The sequence below is a fragment of the Asterias amurensis genome, chromosome 11 (assembly GCF_032118995.1).
Source record: "Asterias amurensis chromosome 11, ASM3211899v1".
Classification (NCBI taxonomy): Eukaryota; Metazoa; Echinodermata; class Asteroidea; order Forcipulatida; family Asteriidae; genus Asterias; species Asterias amurensis.
Window position 1 is genome coordinate 3,584,299 of NC_092658.1, and position 17,947 is coordinate 3,602,245.

The following is a 17,947-nucleotide window of genomic DNA, read 5'->3' on the forward strand; positions in this document are numbered from 1 at the left end:
TCTCATTTGGGTTTTGATCTCAAGAGTGCCCACTAGTGCCATAAACATGAACTTACACTTTCTGTCCATTCTACCATGGATCTCAGTAACTCCTTCATGAATAACATTATAGATCAGATGAGCATGTGCAGTATGTTTAGCCCAGCCGATCATGTAATAAGATGAGCTAACTGAAGCCTGTCAGCTTTCATCAAGTTACAATCAGTAAAGAAAGGATATTACATTTAAGCATGAGGGAAACACCCACTTCCCTTCCATTCATGACTCTGTTCAGGACTACTGTGAATTTACTGGTACTAACATGAACAAAACTGTTTCCAAATATAAACAGTGTCCAAATTCATATAGCTGCTTAAAATATTGCTTTGAATTTGTCTGCTTAGCAAAAATAAACAGGATACCAGTCACAAATTGTAGTTGTGATATATTGTAGTTTGGCTGGTAACCTTAATCTGGTAAGCATAATTTTGTTATGTTTAGCTAATTTTTTAACTGAAGCAGCTCTATGAAATTGGGCACAGGATTCAAACTGGGCACGATTTCCTAAGCTGTTTACGGAGCCAAAATTTCATAGAGCTACTTATGCACAAAAAGTAGCTAAGCGTAACAAAACTACACTTCCAGAATAAGGTTTCCAACCAATTTACCATGTCACAAGTACATTATGTGACTGATATAGTGCTCATTTCTGCTAAGCAGAAAATTTCTTGCACTATTTTCTGCTTAAAACCATTGGACACTATTGGTAATTGTCAAAGACAAGTCTTCTCTCTTGGTTTATCTCAACATATGCATAAAATAATCAACGTGTGAAAACTTGAGCTCAATTGGTCGTCGAAGTTGTCAGATAATAATGAAAGGAAAAACACCCTTGTCATACGAAGTTGTGTGCTATCTAATGCTTGATTTCGAGACCTCAAATTCTAAACTTGAGGTCTCGAAATCAAATTTGTGGAAAATTATTTCTTTCTCGAAAACTACAGCACTTCAGAGGGAGCTATTTCTCACAATATTTTATACTATCAACCTCTCCCCAGTACTGGTAATCAAGAAAGGTTTTATGATGATGATTATTTTTAGTGTCCACTGCCTTTAAAATATTGCTTAAAATGTGTCTGCTAAGCAGAAATAAACAGAACACCAGCCATAACTTGTACTTGTGATGTATCATAGTTTGGCTGGTAACCTTAATCTGGTAAGCATAATTTTGTTTTGTTTAGCTAATTGTTGTGCTTAAGCAGCTCTATGAAATTGGGCACAGGATTCAAACTGGGCACAATTTCATAAGCTGTTTACTGGGCCCAAATTTCATAGAGCTAACTTCAGCACCAAAAGTAGCTAAGCGCAACAAAACTACACTTACCAGAATAAGGTTTCCAGCCAATTTACCATGTCACAAGTACATCATGTGACTGGTGGTATAATGCTCATTTCTGCTAAGCAGAAAATTGCTTAACAATATTTTCTACTTAAGCATCTCTATGAAGTTGAACCCTGGTAAGCAATTTGTGTGCTTACTTAGACCAGAAAAACATGGGCAACTAATGTAGCAATTGAGAAGATTTTACATGGTGTATGCGCGTTGAAAATGGATTTGCATTGTTGCGTCCTTCATCTATTTACAGAAACCACCAGCAATTTAGCGTGCTTTTTGCTTTGAAAGTAAAGCATGCTTAGCACGGAGTACTTTCGGTGTATGGGTATAAAACAAATTACATTATTTATCCTTGATGTAAATTGATCATCTATAAAACTAAAATTAATTTTGATGTAATCAATCAGAGTTGTTGTTTCTTATGGGAAAAAATGACACCCGTTTCTCAAAGAGATAATGGGTGGGTCCCTTGTGGCTTCAATGTGCACCCGAATGGAAACAGAAAACTGTTTTGTGAAAGACAGCAATTATGAAATTACGCAAAAAAACAATTACTACTATTATCAGATTTAAATTGATGGACTCTTAGGATGAATCTAGATTAATTTCTGACAAGATGGAAGTTATCAAACTGATAGAAACCAGATCATATAATGTTTATTCATTACATTGCTTTGATGAATGAATTTCATGTTTCAACAACACTTCCAAGGTCAGCTCTTGTTAAGCTCTCCTCCCGAATTGCGAGGCCAGCGATGGTTTTGCATACATGTATAATTGATAACAGTTTTTGCTTGCTAAAGGATGTTTCGCTGCTTAATTGCATTATTAGTTCTTCCTTAAAGGTAGTGGACACTATTGGTAATTACTCAAAAATAATTTTTAGCATGAAACCTTTTTTGGTAACGAGTAATGGGGAGAGGTTGATAGTATAAAACATTGTGAAAAACGGCTCCCTCTGAAGTGAAGTAGTTTTCGAGAAAGAAGTATTTTTCGAGACCTCATATTCAGAATTTGAGGTCTCGAAATCAAGCATCTGAAAGCACACAACTTCGTGTGACAAGGGTGTTTTTTTCTTTTAGAGTTATCTCGCAAACGACCAATTGAGCTCAAATTTTCACAAGTTTGTTATTTTATGCATATGTTGAGATACACCAAGTGAGAAGAATGGTCTTTGACAAATACCAATAGTGTCCACTGTCTTTAAGACGGAACGTGATGATCTTGATACTCTCGGTCAGCTGCTCAGATCGTTCCGACAATCCTTTTGTTTAATAATTTGTCAATATGGTCTGGGGGTCGTCCATGAGTGTCAGGGTTATCCTGTTTCTTTAAATACGTGTTTATGTATATTTGATTGTAAATATTTTTATCTTCTTAACTTTTTTAAGGTTTTGTTGGAATAAATGAATAAATAAATTTTCCATTATTCCGTTTTGTTCAACAAACGGAATACCAATCCAGAAAATGTGGCACATGAGTGTCATGATTTGCATTATTATGTAAAAAGACAAATAGTTAAAACAATTGGCTGTCTCTATGACACTTCAAATTTTGTTTAGTAACTCTTTTCCATGGTCACGAAACATCCACTGATAAAAATCAGCAAACGTGGCATAAAGAAGAGAAAAACAAATTATCTTGGATCCCCCAAAGATACCGGTAGAGCAGGAGCTTCAACAAAGATTTTGAACGTATCCATGGTTTAATGACCAGGAGTAACCCCCAACATTTCCTTATACAATTTCCCTCTGCACACATCTTGGGTCCAGAGATTAAATCACAATATCTATTGTTCACAAAATGAGAGGGGGGTTGCCAGGGAGGATAATCCATTTAAGACGCTTCAGGTGAGGTCCGTCAAAACAGGAAAGGAATTTTATTTTTGAAGAGCGTCAGCTTTTAGGAGGGGGGGGGGGGGCTGTCTTTCAACTCTGGTCGATGATGAATTCTGGCTGTGCGGATATCCTTACTTAACTCCTGGTAGTTTAATTAGGAACAATGCGGTGGTTTAAAGAGGGACCCAGCCAGTTTCCCCTTGTGGCTTATTACTTGACGTTTGACGTAAAACGTCGCATCCCCTGAAGGTGAACCCTTGCGTAGCATTCCCAGGTTGTATTGTAAAGTTGGGTGTGATCCCTGGCTATACAGCAGTCACAGGTTGAATGGGAAGGTTATTTTCAACATAGGGAGACCACCAATATTAGGGGCTAGACAGCTCAGTTAGAGTGCTGGTACGTTAATCTGGAGGTCTCAGGTTTAAGACCTGCTATAGTCAGTTTTGACTCTAGTAGGGCTTAAACGTCAGGCCACAAACAATTGTTTGCATTTATACCGTATAACCTTTGGAAGGTAAGCAGTTTGCAAAAGCCAAATCCATTTCTCAGAATCTCTTTTCATTCAATTCAAAGTTGAAGAATTTTTTTAATTTCCTGTGGTGCCCTGTGCCTTTATTGTGGTGCCCTTTGCAAAGTTCCAATACAAATTAAAATTTTGCCAATTGAAATGCCCCTTATCAGAGGAAAGGTATAAGTCTCCGTCCTCACCTTTTAAAGGGAAAGTAAAAGTTTTTTGTTTTTAAACTGTTTGGTCCTATATAAATAAAGATGTACAATAAAACTAACCTGTAACATTTCATTCATAATCCATAATTGGCATACATAATCTGAGAGACGTTACTATCAGTAACGCTTCTCAGATTCATATTATGCGGGGCTAAAAACTGAACAAATATTTCCATAAGTGCCCCTTTTCCAGAGGAAAAATCATGGCTGTGCCCCTTCAAGAACATTCAGTGCCTAGTAGAACTATCCTGAAACATTCAGCGAGCTGAACTGAAAGCAAATGGACCCCTGGAATACATCCTGTCCCACATTCAATTACAAGTCTGAAGAACCTAAATCCGGGTTGGGGTTGAGTCAGCTGATACATGATTGAGCCGACACAATTGGCAATGTGTGATGGAGTATCGTGATGTTGGCAGCCTTAAAATAACACAACATTCTACTGCCAACTTGGACCAGATCAAATCTGAGAAAGTACTGTGGGAATTGTTGAAAGTGATAAGGAAATTTTTAAACTCAGCAGCGCCTGGATTATAAGGCACTGGACATTATTGGTAATTACTTAAAATAATTGTTAGCACAAAAACTTACTTGGTTACGAGCTATTGATAGTATAAAACATTGTGAGAAATAGATCCCTCTAAAGTAGAGTACACGAACACGTAGTTTTTTGAGAAAGAAGGAATTTCTAACTCAAAATATTAAAAGACATCCAGCCTGAAGCCTTTTTTTAGGAATCTAAAGGCACTCAAATTTGTGCAACCAGGGTGTTTTTTCTATCATTATATTTTCTGACAACTTCAAAGACAAATTGAGTCTAACTTTTCACAGACTTGTTATGTTATGCACATGTTGGGATACACCAAGTGAGAATACTGGTCTTTGACAATTACCAAACGTGTCCGGTGCCTTTAAAGTGAAGGGAAAATTGATGGATGATGATGGAAATTCGAGCAAAAAAGCACTGTTGACCAGAAGCTCTGCAGCTCAACAGTCACTGCTTTTTAGTTTTACTATCTGCTTTTATGACCACGACCTTGTGTTTGCAGATATAATTTTTATATATTTTTCTTTAATTTGAAATTTGTTTTTACCAGCTAGAAGGGAGAGCCTCCAGAAAAAAACAAATGTGTCTTTTCAATCAATCCATCGATTCGCAGTCTTCTTAGTGTATGTTTTTGTAGTTTCTGCTAATGTTCCTGCTAATTTGACTGTTTTTTGTTAATTTGTTCATGCCTTTTATGATTGCCAAAGAAATAAAATAAGTATAAATACAAGTGAAGATGTTATGATTTTTGATACAACATCTAACATTGATAGCATCTATACGGCCCAAGCAAACCAGATTTGGAATTTTCGTCACCAGAAATGTTGATGAGGATTTCACCCTACTTCAAGTTGAAAGTGATCCCTAAAACGTCAACATTCAAATGAATGTTTTGTACATTACTTTTGATACCAGTAAGTTTCATCTAATGAGTCAAAGATTTTTATTGGCATTTTTTTTTCCTTCGGTATTAACAAAATTGCGCACTTTGGTCAGAAACGACCTCAGAAATGTTTATCCAAAGCACCAGGAAAAAGTGACACAAAAATTCCAGTGAATGTTTTGTACATGTTTGAATGTTTGAGTTTCAAATGTTTGCTACCAGGAAGTTTCAAATAATGAGTCAATGATTTTTATCACCAGGTTTTTTCAGAGTTAGTAATTGTCTTGTATACTTTGGTCAGAAATTACCCCAGAAATGTTGATCTAAAGCACCAAAGAAAAGTAGCCCAAATAGAAATAAATCCAACAAATGTTTTGTGTGTTATGATTGCTACCAGTATGATGTTTCAAAAAATGAGTCAAAGAATTGTACCACCACATTTTTTTCAGTGTTAGTAGTTGTATCCTTTGGTTAGAAATGACCTCCAAAAGTGATGCGCTTTTGCAGCGGTGAAACCAATAACTGCCTTCTTTGGTGGATGGCCAGTGATCGGCCAGTGATCAACCAATAGAAAAATCAACCAAAAAGTTATGGGCTAGGACCACAAAAATGCACCCACATAAAGCATCAGAGAAAAATCCTCCCAACCACATAATGATGGCAAAGTTTAGCGGGAAACCAGTGATGATCATGATTGTATTAATCATCAACCCCACCGCATGGATGTGACTAATCCACCATGCTAGTGAGCCTCAACGGTAAACAGCACCCCAGAGGGGTGTGTCTTCAAGGTGTCCATCAAACTCATCGTGCACTGTCATTGGTCGATGTGATTCGGGGGGGTTTATTTTAAGAGCGGTTGACATAATTACAAGGTAGTTTCTTGCCTGAATCAGAATGTCACCAAGAGTTCAAGTAAAAATACAGCCGGTTTGAAAGTTTTGCACGGAGGATATACCCATATGAGGACTTTGTGGTGTGCTACCATCACAAACCCCAGAAAAAAAATGTTATAGTCTGGGGAAGACTTTCAGTGGAAGAGACAATTAAAAAAGAAAAGAAAAAAAAGAGTTAAGGGTCATTCCGTGTCAAATCACCCAATGGGTCAAATTGGTTGAAATTTGGTGTCTTCGGAAAGGAAATTGTGTAAGCTTTCCAAATATGTCTTCTTCTTTTTTGTAGGAACATGTTTAGGTGTGATAACCTTTTGACCTCTACTTTGACCTTGAATTTGACCTTGTGGATCACGTGACCCGGCGACGAACTTCGGTGAAAATTTACCCTTATACGTTTTCTCCACAATATAGAAAAATTAGAAATACAATAGTTTTGACTTGCCTTCAGGCTCCACTCAAAGTTGCCCTTCTTGCCTATTTCTATGCAAAGTACATGTACATATACATACCTGTTCATACGCATGTATATCAAGCAAGGCTATATGATCCCCAAGCAAAATCGGGGTCCGCCCGATAGTCCGAAGATCCGTTAGTCCGAAGGTGCAATAGTCCGAGGGTTCGATAGTCCGCACGCGCAAATTTTCCATAAGAGGGGGTTCATTAGTCCCAAAATGTAATAGGGTTCGTTAATCCGAACATATGATGCGATAGTCCGAAGGTTCATTAGTCCGAAGGTTCATCGATCCGAAGGTTTACTGGTCCGAAGGTTCGGTAGTCCGAATTTAAAAAAGGTAAGTTGGTCCGAAGGTTCGATAGTTCGAAACAAAAGCGAGGTTCAACAGTCCGAAGGTTCATTATTCTGAATCGACGATAAGGTTCATTATTCCGAATCGACGATAAGGTTCGATAGTCCGAATCGACGATAAGGTTCGATAGTCTGTATTTACAATAAGGTTCGATAGTCCGAATTGGCAATAATGTTCGATTGTCCGAACTGACAATAAGGTTCGATAGTCCGAATCGATAATAAGGTTCGAAAGACGCACACCGTAGGAAAATTTAAATAAGAAGTTCGTTTTGTTCATAGATATAAAATTAAAATAACTGGACCGGCCGTGCGTTAATACACGGGTTCTGGCATGGGTCCGCCATTGGCCTATCTCCCCTGTTCACTTTCTGTGCGTTGCCGTGGTCACGTAACTTGTTGCCGTGGTCACGTGACATTTAGCGCGTCCAAAGCCTATCTCCCGTGTGCATTTTCTGCGCGTCGGCTTTCGAATGTGAAATCGTTACCGCATCCATGGCGAACCAAAAAAAAATTCTACACAGACAATGGCGCGTGTGTATTGTCGATTCGGACTATCGAACCTTATTGTCGATTCCGACTATCGAACCTTATTGTCGATTCGGACTGTCGAACCTTATTGTCAATTCGGAATGTCGAACCTTAATGTCAATTCGGACTGTCGAACCTTATTGTCGATTCGGACTATCGAACCTTATTGTCAGTTCGGACTACCGAACCTTCGGAATATTTAACCTTATCCTATTTTCGGACTAACAGGCCATTCGGACTATCGAACCTTCGGACTGTCGGACCTTCAGACTATTGAACCTTCGGACTAACGAACCTTCGGACTAATGGACCTTCGAACTATTGAACCTTCGGACCATCGAACCTTCGGACTATCGAGCGGTAACCGCAAAATCATGACATACATACGTATGGACATGTATCAAATGTACATGTACTTTGCACAGGAAAAGTGAAGTAGGACAACTTTGAGTGGAGCTTGAAAGCAAGCCAAAAGTATTATATCTCTAAATATTTGATATTGTGGAGAAAACATATAAGGGTAAATTTTCACCGAAGTTCGTTGCCGGGTCACATGATCCACAAGGTCAAATTCAAGGTCAAAGTAGAGGTCAAAAGGTTATCATACCTAACATGTTCCTACAAAAGAAATAAAGACATATTTGGAAAGCTTACACAATTTCCTTTCCAAAGACACCAGTTTCAACCAATTTGACCCAAAGGTTACCGATTTATGGTCAGTTGAATGTCAGAGGTCAGGCGCATTTTGACCGAAATCAACAAGAAAGAGCATGCCGTAGCGCAAAAACCGTTTATCGGATGGAGCTGAAATTTGAAATTCGAGCTTGTTGAGCCACGATTGCCCCATAAACCAAATATGAGCAAATTTGAAGAGGATAGAGTTTAAAACTGCCTTTTTGGGGGGTGATTTGACACGGATTGACCCTTAAATGAGTTTTTGTGAATTGCAGGTCACGGATTTCATTCAGCACTTTTGCATAGCAAAATATTTTGACTGAACAGAAGCACATGCACTGAAGGCTAACATTAATGCTAATAATTACGTTGCAAATTATGTTACGCTTCAAGAACAGACTTCAAGGCCTGATTTATCCCTAAATCCCCCCTCCCAGAATAAAACCCCAGCCATCATAGAAATGTACAGAGACATAATTGTACCTCAGATTTGGCTTTGTTCTCATTCTGGTACGTCTTCTGAGCTTGGAGCAGCACCTTACAGTCCTCTTCAATCTTAGCCTCGATGGGATTAAGAAGCTCCTTCCTGAAAGCGTGTAACTTAAAAAAAAAAATAATAACAAAGAACAATAATATAAAAACAAGATGTTAAAGCCATTGGACCCTTTCGGTTCAGGAAAAAAAAAAAAAGTTCACAGATTTACAAATAACTTACAGGGTTTACAGAAGGCAATGGTGAAAGACTTCTCTTGAAATATTATTCCATGAAATGCTTTACTTTTTGAGAAAACAGCAAAACAATATAAATTCTCGTTAACGAGAATTACGGATTTATTTTAAACACATGTCATGACACGGCAAAACGCGCGGAAACAAGGGTGGGTTTTTCCGTTGTTTTCTCCCGACTCCGATGACCGATTGAGCCTAACTTTTCACAGGTTTGTTATTTGATATAGAAGTTGTGATACACAAAGTGTGGGCCTTGGACAACACTGTTTACCGAAAGGGTCCAATGGCTTTAAGAGAAGACACCCCCAGTTGTAGAAAAATAGTAAGAATCAAGGAAAAAGAACCCTTCCCAGGTTGTATTGTGGTGTAGGCATGATCCCTGGCTATTGACTAGTCTAGTGATCGGCGACGGTTTTTCTTTTTTGGGGGGCACAACATCGACTGACTCGGAGGCTAGCTCCAAGGGACTAGGCAAGTCTATGAATCTGGATCAAAACAGTGTATTGATGATTTTGGCTTTGCTCCCCAGGAAAAACCAGGCAGATCAAAATGAGGCTAATTAGAAAACAATTATATTGAGGCATTAAGTATGTTTAAATCTGAAAACAAGAAACTTCATTTTCTTAACACTTTTGAGTAAAAAGAATGCGTTTTGTTTTTAAATTGCTGTAGAAACGCTTGATAATCGGTTGATATTTCAGGCTGACTTGGACTTAGAACCGGCCAATCAGAAAAGCGTAGGTAATATTATCGACAGGTGTGTAGAGATAATAAACAAGATAAACACAAAAGGGCCAGGAAGTCAAACTGGCCTGCATCTAGAGTGGCAGTTAGGTAAAGCTTTTGTCCAGGGAACTAGATTTTCAAAAATGATGTTATCTGGACTGTCAGTATTTATTTTTCTTCCTTATATCACATTTTGAAACTGCAGGTCTCAAATTCACAGACACAAACAGTAATGGTTGTAGGGGCCTACTGCCTTAGCCCTGGTTTTTCTTAGCGCTTGTAAGACATTTGTTACCAAAACTTGTTTTAAGTTTTTCCCCATTAAAGTGCTCTTGTATACATACAAGACTTTTTTTGTCAGTCGGAAGGTACACTTACATGGGAGGTTTTTATTTATTATTATTATTATTATTATTATTTTTTAGGGCGGACCTTATTGAACATCAATACCAGGATTTTATTTTGAGGGAGTCCTTGTTTTCCTGTGCCCAAATCAATAGCCCGCTTGAGCTTAAACTGTCACAGCTTTGTTCTTTAATAGTATAGATGTTGGTTCACAAAAAAGTATGAATACTGGTCTGTGACAGTTACCAATGTTGTCTGCGTGCTTTAATGTCCCATCTGAAGGACAGAGTAATTATTGGGCAGTGTCTTGCCCATGGACCAAACAACACCAGAACTTTAGTCAGGTGCACGAAACTCCATTACAACGTTTGTGTTCACCGATTTCTTTCTTCTCAAGCATCAGATTTAGGTCGTGTATATCGTGCAATTGTGCGATACTAATGTTTGGTTGGCCCTTGACCCCGTTTCCTGTTGAGAACGAATTTCCCCAAGGGTTTCCGTCCTAAAACTGTTCCAAGGAAAATAAAGTAGCTACTGATAGTGCACACGTACACACAGGATGTATCTCTGGAATATTCTTTATCAACATTTACACTGCAGTTGCATTTGCAGAACTTTCCTGCAATTATTTTTTCAGTAACGAGTAAGGGGAATCTCGGGGCCCATTTTCATCGCTCTGCTTTAAGCTTACTCTGCTACCATAAACAAACATGCACTGCTTATGGAAGGAGGGAATTCCGCGCTTACGCCAAGCGTATTTCAAAGGTTAGCAAGAGCGGGCCCAATTTTAATCAAACTGCTTAAGCACAAACAGTTGCTGAGCACAATACAAAATAAAGGTTACCAGACAAACTGCAATGTCACACACTTTGTATTAAGGGTCTCCTCCTAAATTCTGCTAAGCAATTCTCAAGCAATATTTTCTGCGTTTAAGCAGCTATATGAAATTGGGCCTAGAGTTTCATCCCCTTTTTCTCAATCTAAAAAAAATGGCTTTGTGAGACTTTCGGGGACGCTAGATGGCTGCAGACTTTCAAGTGCTCTCAAAAATTGTGTACATACTCAGAACTAAGTTTAAGGAACATTACAGAATTGGTTTTGCTACAAAACATTTGCTGGCAGTGTAAGCACTTAATGTAATCCACCACATACATAAACTGACAAACCTGGAGAAGTTTGAGAGTGATCAGCCAACTGGTTCACGAGAAATAGTGGAAAACTGATTACACATTTTACATGACATCGATGCAAAAAAAACCTTGAAGAAAACGCTCACAGGGCGATAAACTCCAAACGCGAAACTAGATATTTTTTTAAAAGTTATTTCTCATCAAACATGACATTTCAGACAGAAATATTTCAAGGGATGTTTTCAACTATCATAATCATTAGACGGTGTAAGTTTTATGTAAATCTGTTATCTTCACGATTTTGTTTCTTACCAATTCTGTAATGTTCCTTTAATTGCATTGTATTGTACTATGTTTTATTCAAAACTAGAACACACCCCATAACCATGGGAGGGTAACAATATTAAAAGAATAAATTACAGTTAATAAATTAGTCATTCGGAAATGACATACAAGTACGCATAGAGGAAGCTATTTAAAAAAAATTAAAATGAGGTCTGGATCCCTTTTTTGTCTTGTTACTTACTGTGATTTCTCGTTCAGCTTCTATTTGTTTGTAGGTTTCAGCAATTTGTAGCAGCGACTGACCTGCAAGAATAATCAAGCAAATCAAAATATTAAGATCTTGTCACGCTAATTGTAGATATTTGTATATATATTAAAGGTATTCATTTAACTATTTAGTTATTGTGTTTATTATTATTATTGTTATTTTCTGAGCTATTTCCTGACTGTGCTTGTGATATATTAGAAGTGTTTACTGGAGTGTCTTTTAATAGTGTGTTTATTTGATGTATGCTTTTGCTGATGAATGTTGAATAAATGGAGTAATAAACTCCACATCAAGAAAGAAAAAAAATATCTTGAATTGAAGAAATGTTTGTTAGAACTGTAGTTATAAGTTTCGGGGCTCGAATTTGGATTAAAAAAAATCACAAGACAGCTGGGTGTGTAACTAAAAGATTTGACTGGACCAGAATTGTTTGTAAAAGACCAGAATCGAATGAAAGTAAAATTCCCCAGTCCTGAGAATGTGCATTTCAATACACTGAGACAACTGTGAAGAAGTTTTAATAATAATAATAATAATAATATCGAAGTCTTATATAGCGCACATATCTACCAAACAAGGTATTCAAGCCGCTGAGTATATACAAACTTTCAGAAAGATAGGTTATTGCAGTGATGAATTCTGAGACCCAATTATTTAGCACCTTATAAAGGTTTACAAGGTGCTACGGCGCATACAGCAGCCACAACCAGGAACACCGGGCCGAACCCCTTCTCTTTTCGATAAGTGCACTGGGTTCTTTTACATGCGTTACACAACACATGGGACCAACGGCTTTACGTCCCATCCGAAGGACGAAGCAATGGGTAAGTGTCTTGCTCAAGGACACAGTGTCATCTGCTTTTGTAGATATTAAGTATTACTCAATATAATTCAAATATTTTCGTCAGACTTAAAGTCAACATTGCAACATTTATTTCTGTTCAAGATTTTATATGGTGATGTACTTATGTATTCAATTGAAAAACACCAGTCCGCCAGACTCGTACAATTCAAGTCCTGTATTCACATTATGTTATAAAAGAGGACGTGTTTTTTGAAGAATTGTCCAGAATAATTTCTCCACAGATTGTATCAGCTGCAACTAAATTAAACCAATATCCATAACAGGCAATTTGGAGGCAACCAATGGCACTGTATGCACATGATTTTTCTTAGTTTCCTTCTAACCTCAAATTTGTTTGTAGAAATTTGAGTGAATGTTTTTTCTTCTTGGTTGCCTGTAAATTGTCTTGTGTGACATGGCCCTATTGCGTCTGGAAATGTTTACATCTTTCTCAGTCAAATTCAGCCACAATTACAGGTACATAAATTGTAAAGTAAACATTTTGTGCATACAAATTTCATTAAATCATTATTTTATTAAACTGAAGAAATCATTGTTAATGGATTTATGCTTCAAATCAGAGTCATTCTCAATAATTATCGACTATGCTTGTGTCAAATTAAAAGGCCATTGACAGTTTTCAGGCCCTTGGACAAAATAGGTACATTTTATCAAGTATAAGGGCTGACCTACATGTACATTTATTGTTGGCTCCAACAGACAGTTCAGGCTATTTAATCACAATTTTCCATATGTGTCCAAGGGTAAAACTACAAGCCGGAAACCAGAATAAAGTAGGAAGAAAATCATCCCGAGTTTTTTTTTTCCCCTGTTTTGTCTTTCTTCACAAGACTACTGTTGTATGAATTGTATAGATATTCTCCACTGTTCAAAATCAGCCATTGTTTTCGCATTATTGTTTTATGAATTGTGATAGATATTTTTCACTTTTTCAAAATCAGCTCCATTGTTTTCACATTACTGTTTCATGAATTGTTTCACTGTTCTAAACCAGCCATTGTTTTCACATCACTGTTGCATGAATTGTTATATTTTACACTGTTCAAAATCAGCCATTGTTTTCACTTTAGTTTCATGAATAGTTATACATATTTTCCGCTGTTCAAAATCAGCCATTGTTTTCAAATTAGTTTCATGAATTCTTAATAGATATTTTTCCATTGTCAAAATCAGCCATAATGTTTTCACATCATACCTGTTTTATGAATTTGTATAGATATTTTCCACTGTTTAAAATCAGCCATGGCTAGACGGATGCCGATGATTAAACAGAACAATACAAGCTGTCAAGTTAATGGCTCCATTAAAAATGTACATGTAGACATGCATGTACCCTGGGGGCATACAGAACAACAGAATAGACAAAACACAATTACAATCTATCATGCACAATGTGGATTGTTCACTGGTTAGAAAAAAAGCGATAATCATTCTGAATAGCAAACTCATGACTTCTGACCTTGCCCATGCAGATGTATAAACTCTGAAAAATAACCCATTTGCGAGTTAGTAGATTCAAATGTAAAGGGAAGGTACATGTTTGGTAATTACTCAAATCAAATTTTTACTTAAAAACTGATATTGTAACAAGCCTTGGAGAGCTGTTGATAGCATAAAAGTAGCATAGATTTTGAGAAAGAGGTATTTTCTCACTAAAATAATAAAATACTTCTAGCCAGAAGTCTTTTATTCCTATCTGAAAGCACACAAAAAATTTGTCCAACAAGGATGTTTTTTCTCTCATCATTTTCTCACAACTTTGATGACCAATTTAGCTCAAATGTTCACAGGCTTGTTATTTTATGCTTATGTTAGGACGCACCAAGTGAGAACACTGGTCTTTGACAATTACCAAACGTGTACCTCATAAGTGATTGTGATTAGGCATGTCATTGTGATAATCAAATCTAACACTACTGGCTTATTGCTTCTGATTTCTCTTTCTTGAGAAAACCACTGAGAAAAGGATTGTTTCAGCTTTCTACTTTACTTGTGTTAAACTGTATTTCAGTCATAAGATTTGCTTATGGAAAACCAAGGGCCCAATTTCATATAGCTTCCAATAACAGATGCTAATTTACTGTGACTTCATTGCGCTGCTAAAACTGTAGTTACAGGAAAAGCTATGCTAAGACAGGGTTTGAGATCAGACCCCCGCCTCGCTGAAGACCTTACTTTAAATAGTAAAGAAATTGTGTTTAAAATATATTTATCAAGCTATGATACCTTGTAATTGAGACTTAAGAAAGCTATTTAAGAAAATAGAAGCTAAACTTCTTTCATTTCTAATGTGAACTTTGGTCTTATTGTTGTTTTCAGGTCTTATATGTTATTTCCTCCCAAGCTACAAATGTGCTCATATTTATAATAAAAAAAACAAAAATCAGTGTCACATTTTACATCTCTGACTTCAGATTTAAGTCCTACACAATTTTGCCTAGAAAATATAATTTATTTTGTATTTTATTAAACTTATTTTGTCCACTATAAGAAGTCAAACCAGGGTCAGATCTCCAACCTTGTCCTAACCTCCCGATGCAAATTCATGGCAAATGCCTTAGCAAATTTGTCTGCTAAGTACGTAGACAAATTGGCTTGACATTAAGCAGTTCTATGAAAATGGTCCCCAGCTAGAGCATACACTTATAGTGGTAGTGACTTGCTGCACCAGAAGTAGGTCTGTAATTGAAAGACCCATTCAATTAGAGATAATTTATAATGCAAATATTTCAGTGATCACTTTTAACAGCGGTCCGCTGACCAAATTGCCAGTTCAAACACCTGAGACCACCAGTAACAATTCCATCCAAGTGGTCCTATAGATAATTCATTTATAATCAGAGCTACATAAAGAAAGCTACTGGATGGGCAGATCATTCATACACAAGTTTAAATTCGCAAATGTGAAAATTAAACCTTGAAGACAGACCAGAGAAACAGCTTGCAATTGAGTGACTCAGCAAGCTAAAGTAGTTTGGCTGGCTATATTGACAACAAAATGTTATCTTCCTCCGTAAAAAATTGCTTTGTTATATCTCAATAATAATGATAGAATAAAGGCACTGGACACCTTTGGTTATTGTCAAAGACAGTCTGCTCACTTGGGGTATCTCAACATTATGCATAAAATAACAAGGCTGTGAAAATTTAAACTCAATTGGTTGTCGCAGTTGCGAGATAATAATGAAAGAAAAACACCCTTGTCGTACAAGTCGAGTCCCCTCAGATGCTTGAATTCGAGACCTCACCTGAGGTCTCAAAATCAATTCAAATAATAGCGAGAAGTTACTTCTTCCTCAAAAGCTATGTTACTTCCATGGGAGCCATTTCTCACAATGTTTTTTACTATCAACAGCTCTCCATTCCTTGTTACCAAGTAAGTTTTATATGCTCACAATTATTTTGAGTAATTACCAATAGTGTCCAGAGCCTTTAGCACAGAATTGAAGTCAACATAAGACTCTAGATAGACGATTAAACTGCAGATCATTCTTACACAAATTTAAATTCCAAACAATGTGAAAATGAAGACTTGAAGATTGAAATGCATTTGTTTCTAAATCCTGTATTTGTTTGTAAATCTTATCTGTTTTATCAAATTTTTTTTCCCATTTTTGCCATCATTGTTTTTGTCATATATTCAGTTTTTAACTGCTAGGGTTACTCTTTTTTAGCTGGTTTATTCCATAGTGGGGTTTAAATGTATAAGAGGGTTCACCCATCACCCTGTGCATTTTTTTGGAGTCTTTTAGTAGTTTATCTAATATTTATTTTTTACTTATTGTCGTAGTCTTATATAATGTTTCTATGTACCCCGTGGTGGTGCAATTTTTGTGAATTTTATCTCTGCAATTTTTATCAATATTGTTATCTTGTTATGCCACATTATTCAGCTTCGTGCTGCCAGTTGTTTTTTTAATAAAAATGAATGAAAATGAATGAATGAATGAACGACTAGAGAAAAAGTTTATGGGGTGAGCGATATCATTTGAGGCACTGCTGGCTTAAGTCGTCTTGCTGGCTATTGACCAGAAGACTTCCTTCCCTCCAAGAAAAAAAACACATTGGTCAACCCTCCATTTTGTTGTCTCAATATTATGATCGGTTAACACAGAATCAAAGTCAACATTGGACTGGAAAGAAGATTTAATTTTGAGGGCATTGTTTGAAATCGGGACCGTTTTCAGGGTGTTTGGATTGGATTCTACTGAGCCATTAATAATGCCCAGATCAAACAGTCTCACTTTCTCTACAAACAACAATCCCAACATGAGACCATTCCCTTCCTTTGTATGCTCACTCTTTATCTAGGTGCACAAGTGATTTAAATTTAACTGCCGTGAGGGTTATTAACTACATGTATGCCTATTTCTACTTTCTGTTCAAGTTGGGAAGGTAGTGCATTCTGCTCTACCAGCCAGGCTCCTAGTGGATGATACCCATGCCTACATTCTTTTGGACTGTGAAGGGGTAACTCTGTTTCAGCCTCAGGAGTAGGTGGCAACGTGGCCCTGGTTACACTTGATTTGGGTGGATAGCCTTCACCTTAAATTGGCTGTCTGTGGCCTTGAGATGTAAGACAATCTCATATAAAAAAAAAACTGTCCACCATTGAGTGGTTTCTAGGCACCCTGCTAAATCAATCAAAATGTAACACAATCGAGATGTGAATTGGTTTTTACCCGTACACCGATGTGTGTTAGCACTGTATACCATGGAGCAATAAACTAGATAGTTTATTGCTCCATGTGTATACTCAGTACTTTCCCTGAGTCCTGTGAAAAAATATCATCTATAGGCATGTTACTCGGGTGGGATTCAGACCCACGACCCTTGCAATTCTAGAGCAGTGTCTTACCAACCAGACTACCGAGGTTGCCCGGTAGCTAGAGGCAGTTTGAATCTTATGTTTTGGCAGCGGGTACCGCAACGATAATAAGAGATGTTAAATCGAGATGAAAACCCTGCTAAACTGAAGCAAAGTATAAGGGATTCTGTTGCATTGTGCAGTAACCTGGTTTTACACCAGCCTTGGCAATGGGCAGTTACCCTGTTAGTGGTGTGCTGTGGCCGAGCGGATAAGAATTGCTTTCAAAACCTTTATCCTTGTACAGTCATAGGTTATTTGACTGAGTGGTTTGCCTTCTGTTTCAACCGCACGTACAGTTCAAACAATTTAACAGTCTTTATTTGGCAAAATAACAAAGAAGGGTGTCATGTACAATGAAACTAGACTTATATTACAGGGATGAGACTCATTGCCGACAAAAAAGTCTGAAACTGTGATTCAAATCTTAGGGGATAAATTGAATTGATGGTATTT

The 17,947-nt window shown here is 37.1% G+C and overlaps 1 protein-coding gene across 2 annotated transcripts in view; it reads right to left on the reverse strand.

Annotated features, from left to right (window-relative positions):
* The window catches only part of LOC139944135 (BAR/IMD domain-containing adapter protein 2-like), a 69,404-nt gene that overhangs the window by 28,235 nt on the left and 23,222 nt on the right, over positions 1-17,947 (reverse strand). For both annotated transcript variants that reach the window (XM_071941097.1, XM_071941096.1), the window contains exons 4-5: positions 11,733-11,794; positions 8,760-8,876 (exon numbers count right to left, since the gene is read on the reverse strand). In XM_071941097.1, coding sequence (XP_071797198.1) covers positions 8,760-8,876; positions 11,733-11,794 — 179 coding nt within the window. The remainder of the gene's footprint in view (positions 1-8,759; positions 8,877-11,732; positions 11,795-17,947) is intronic.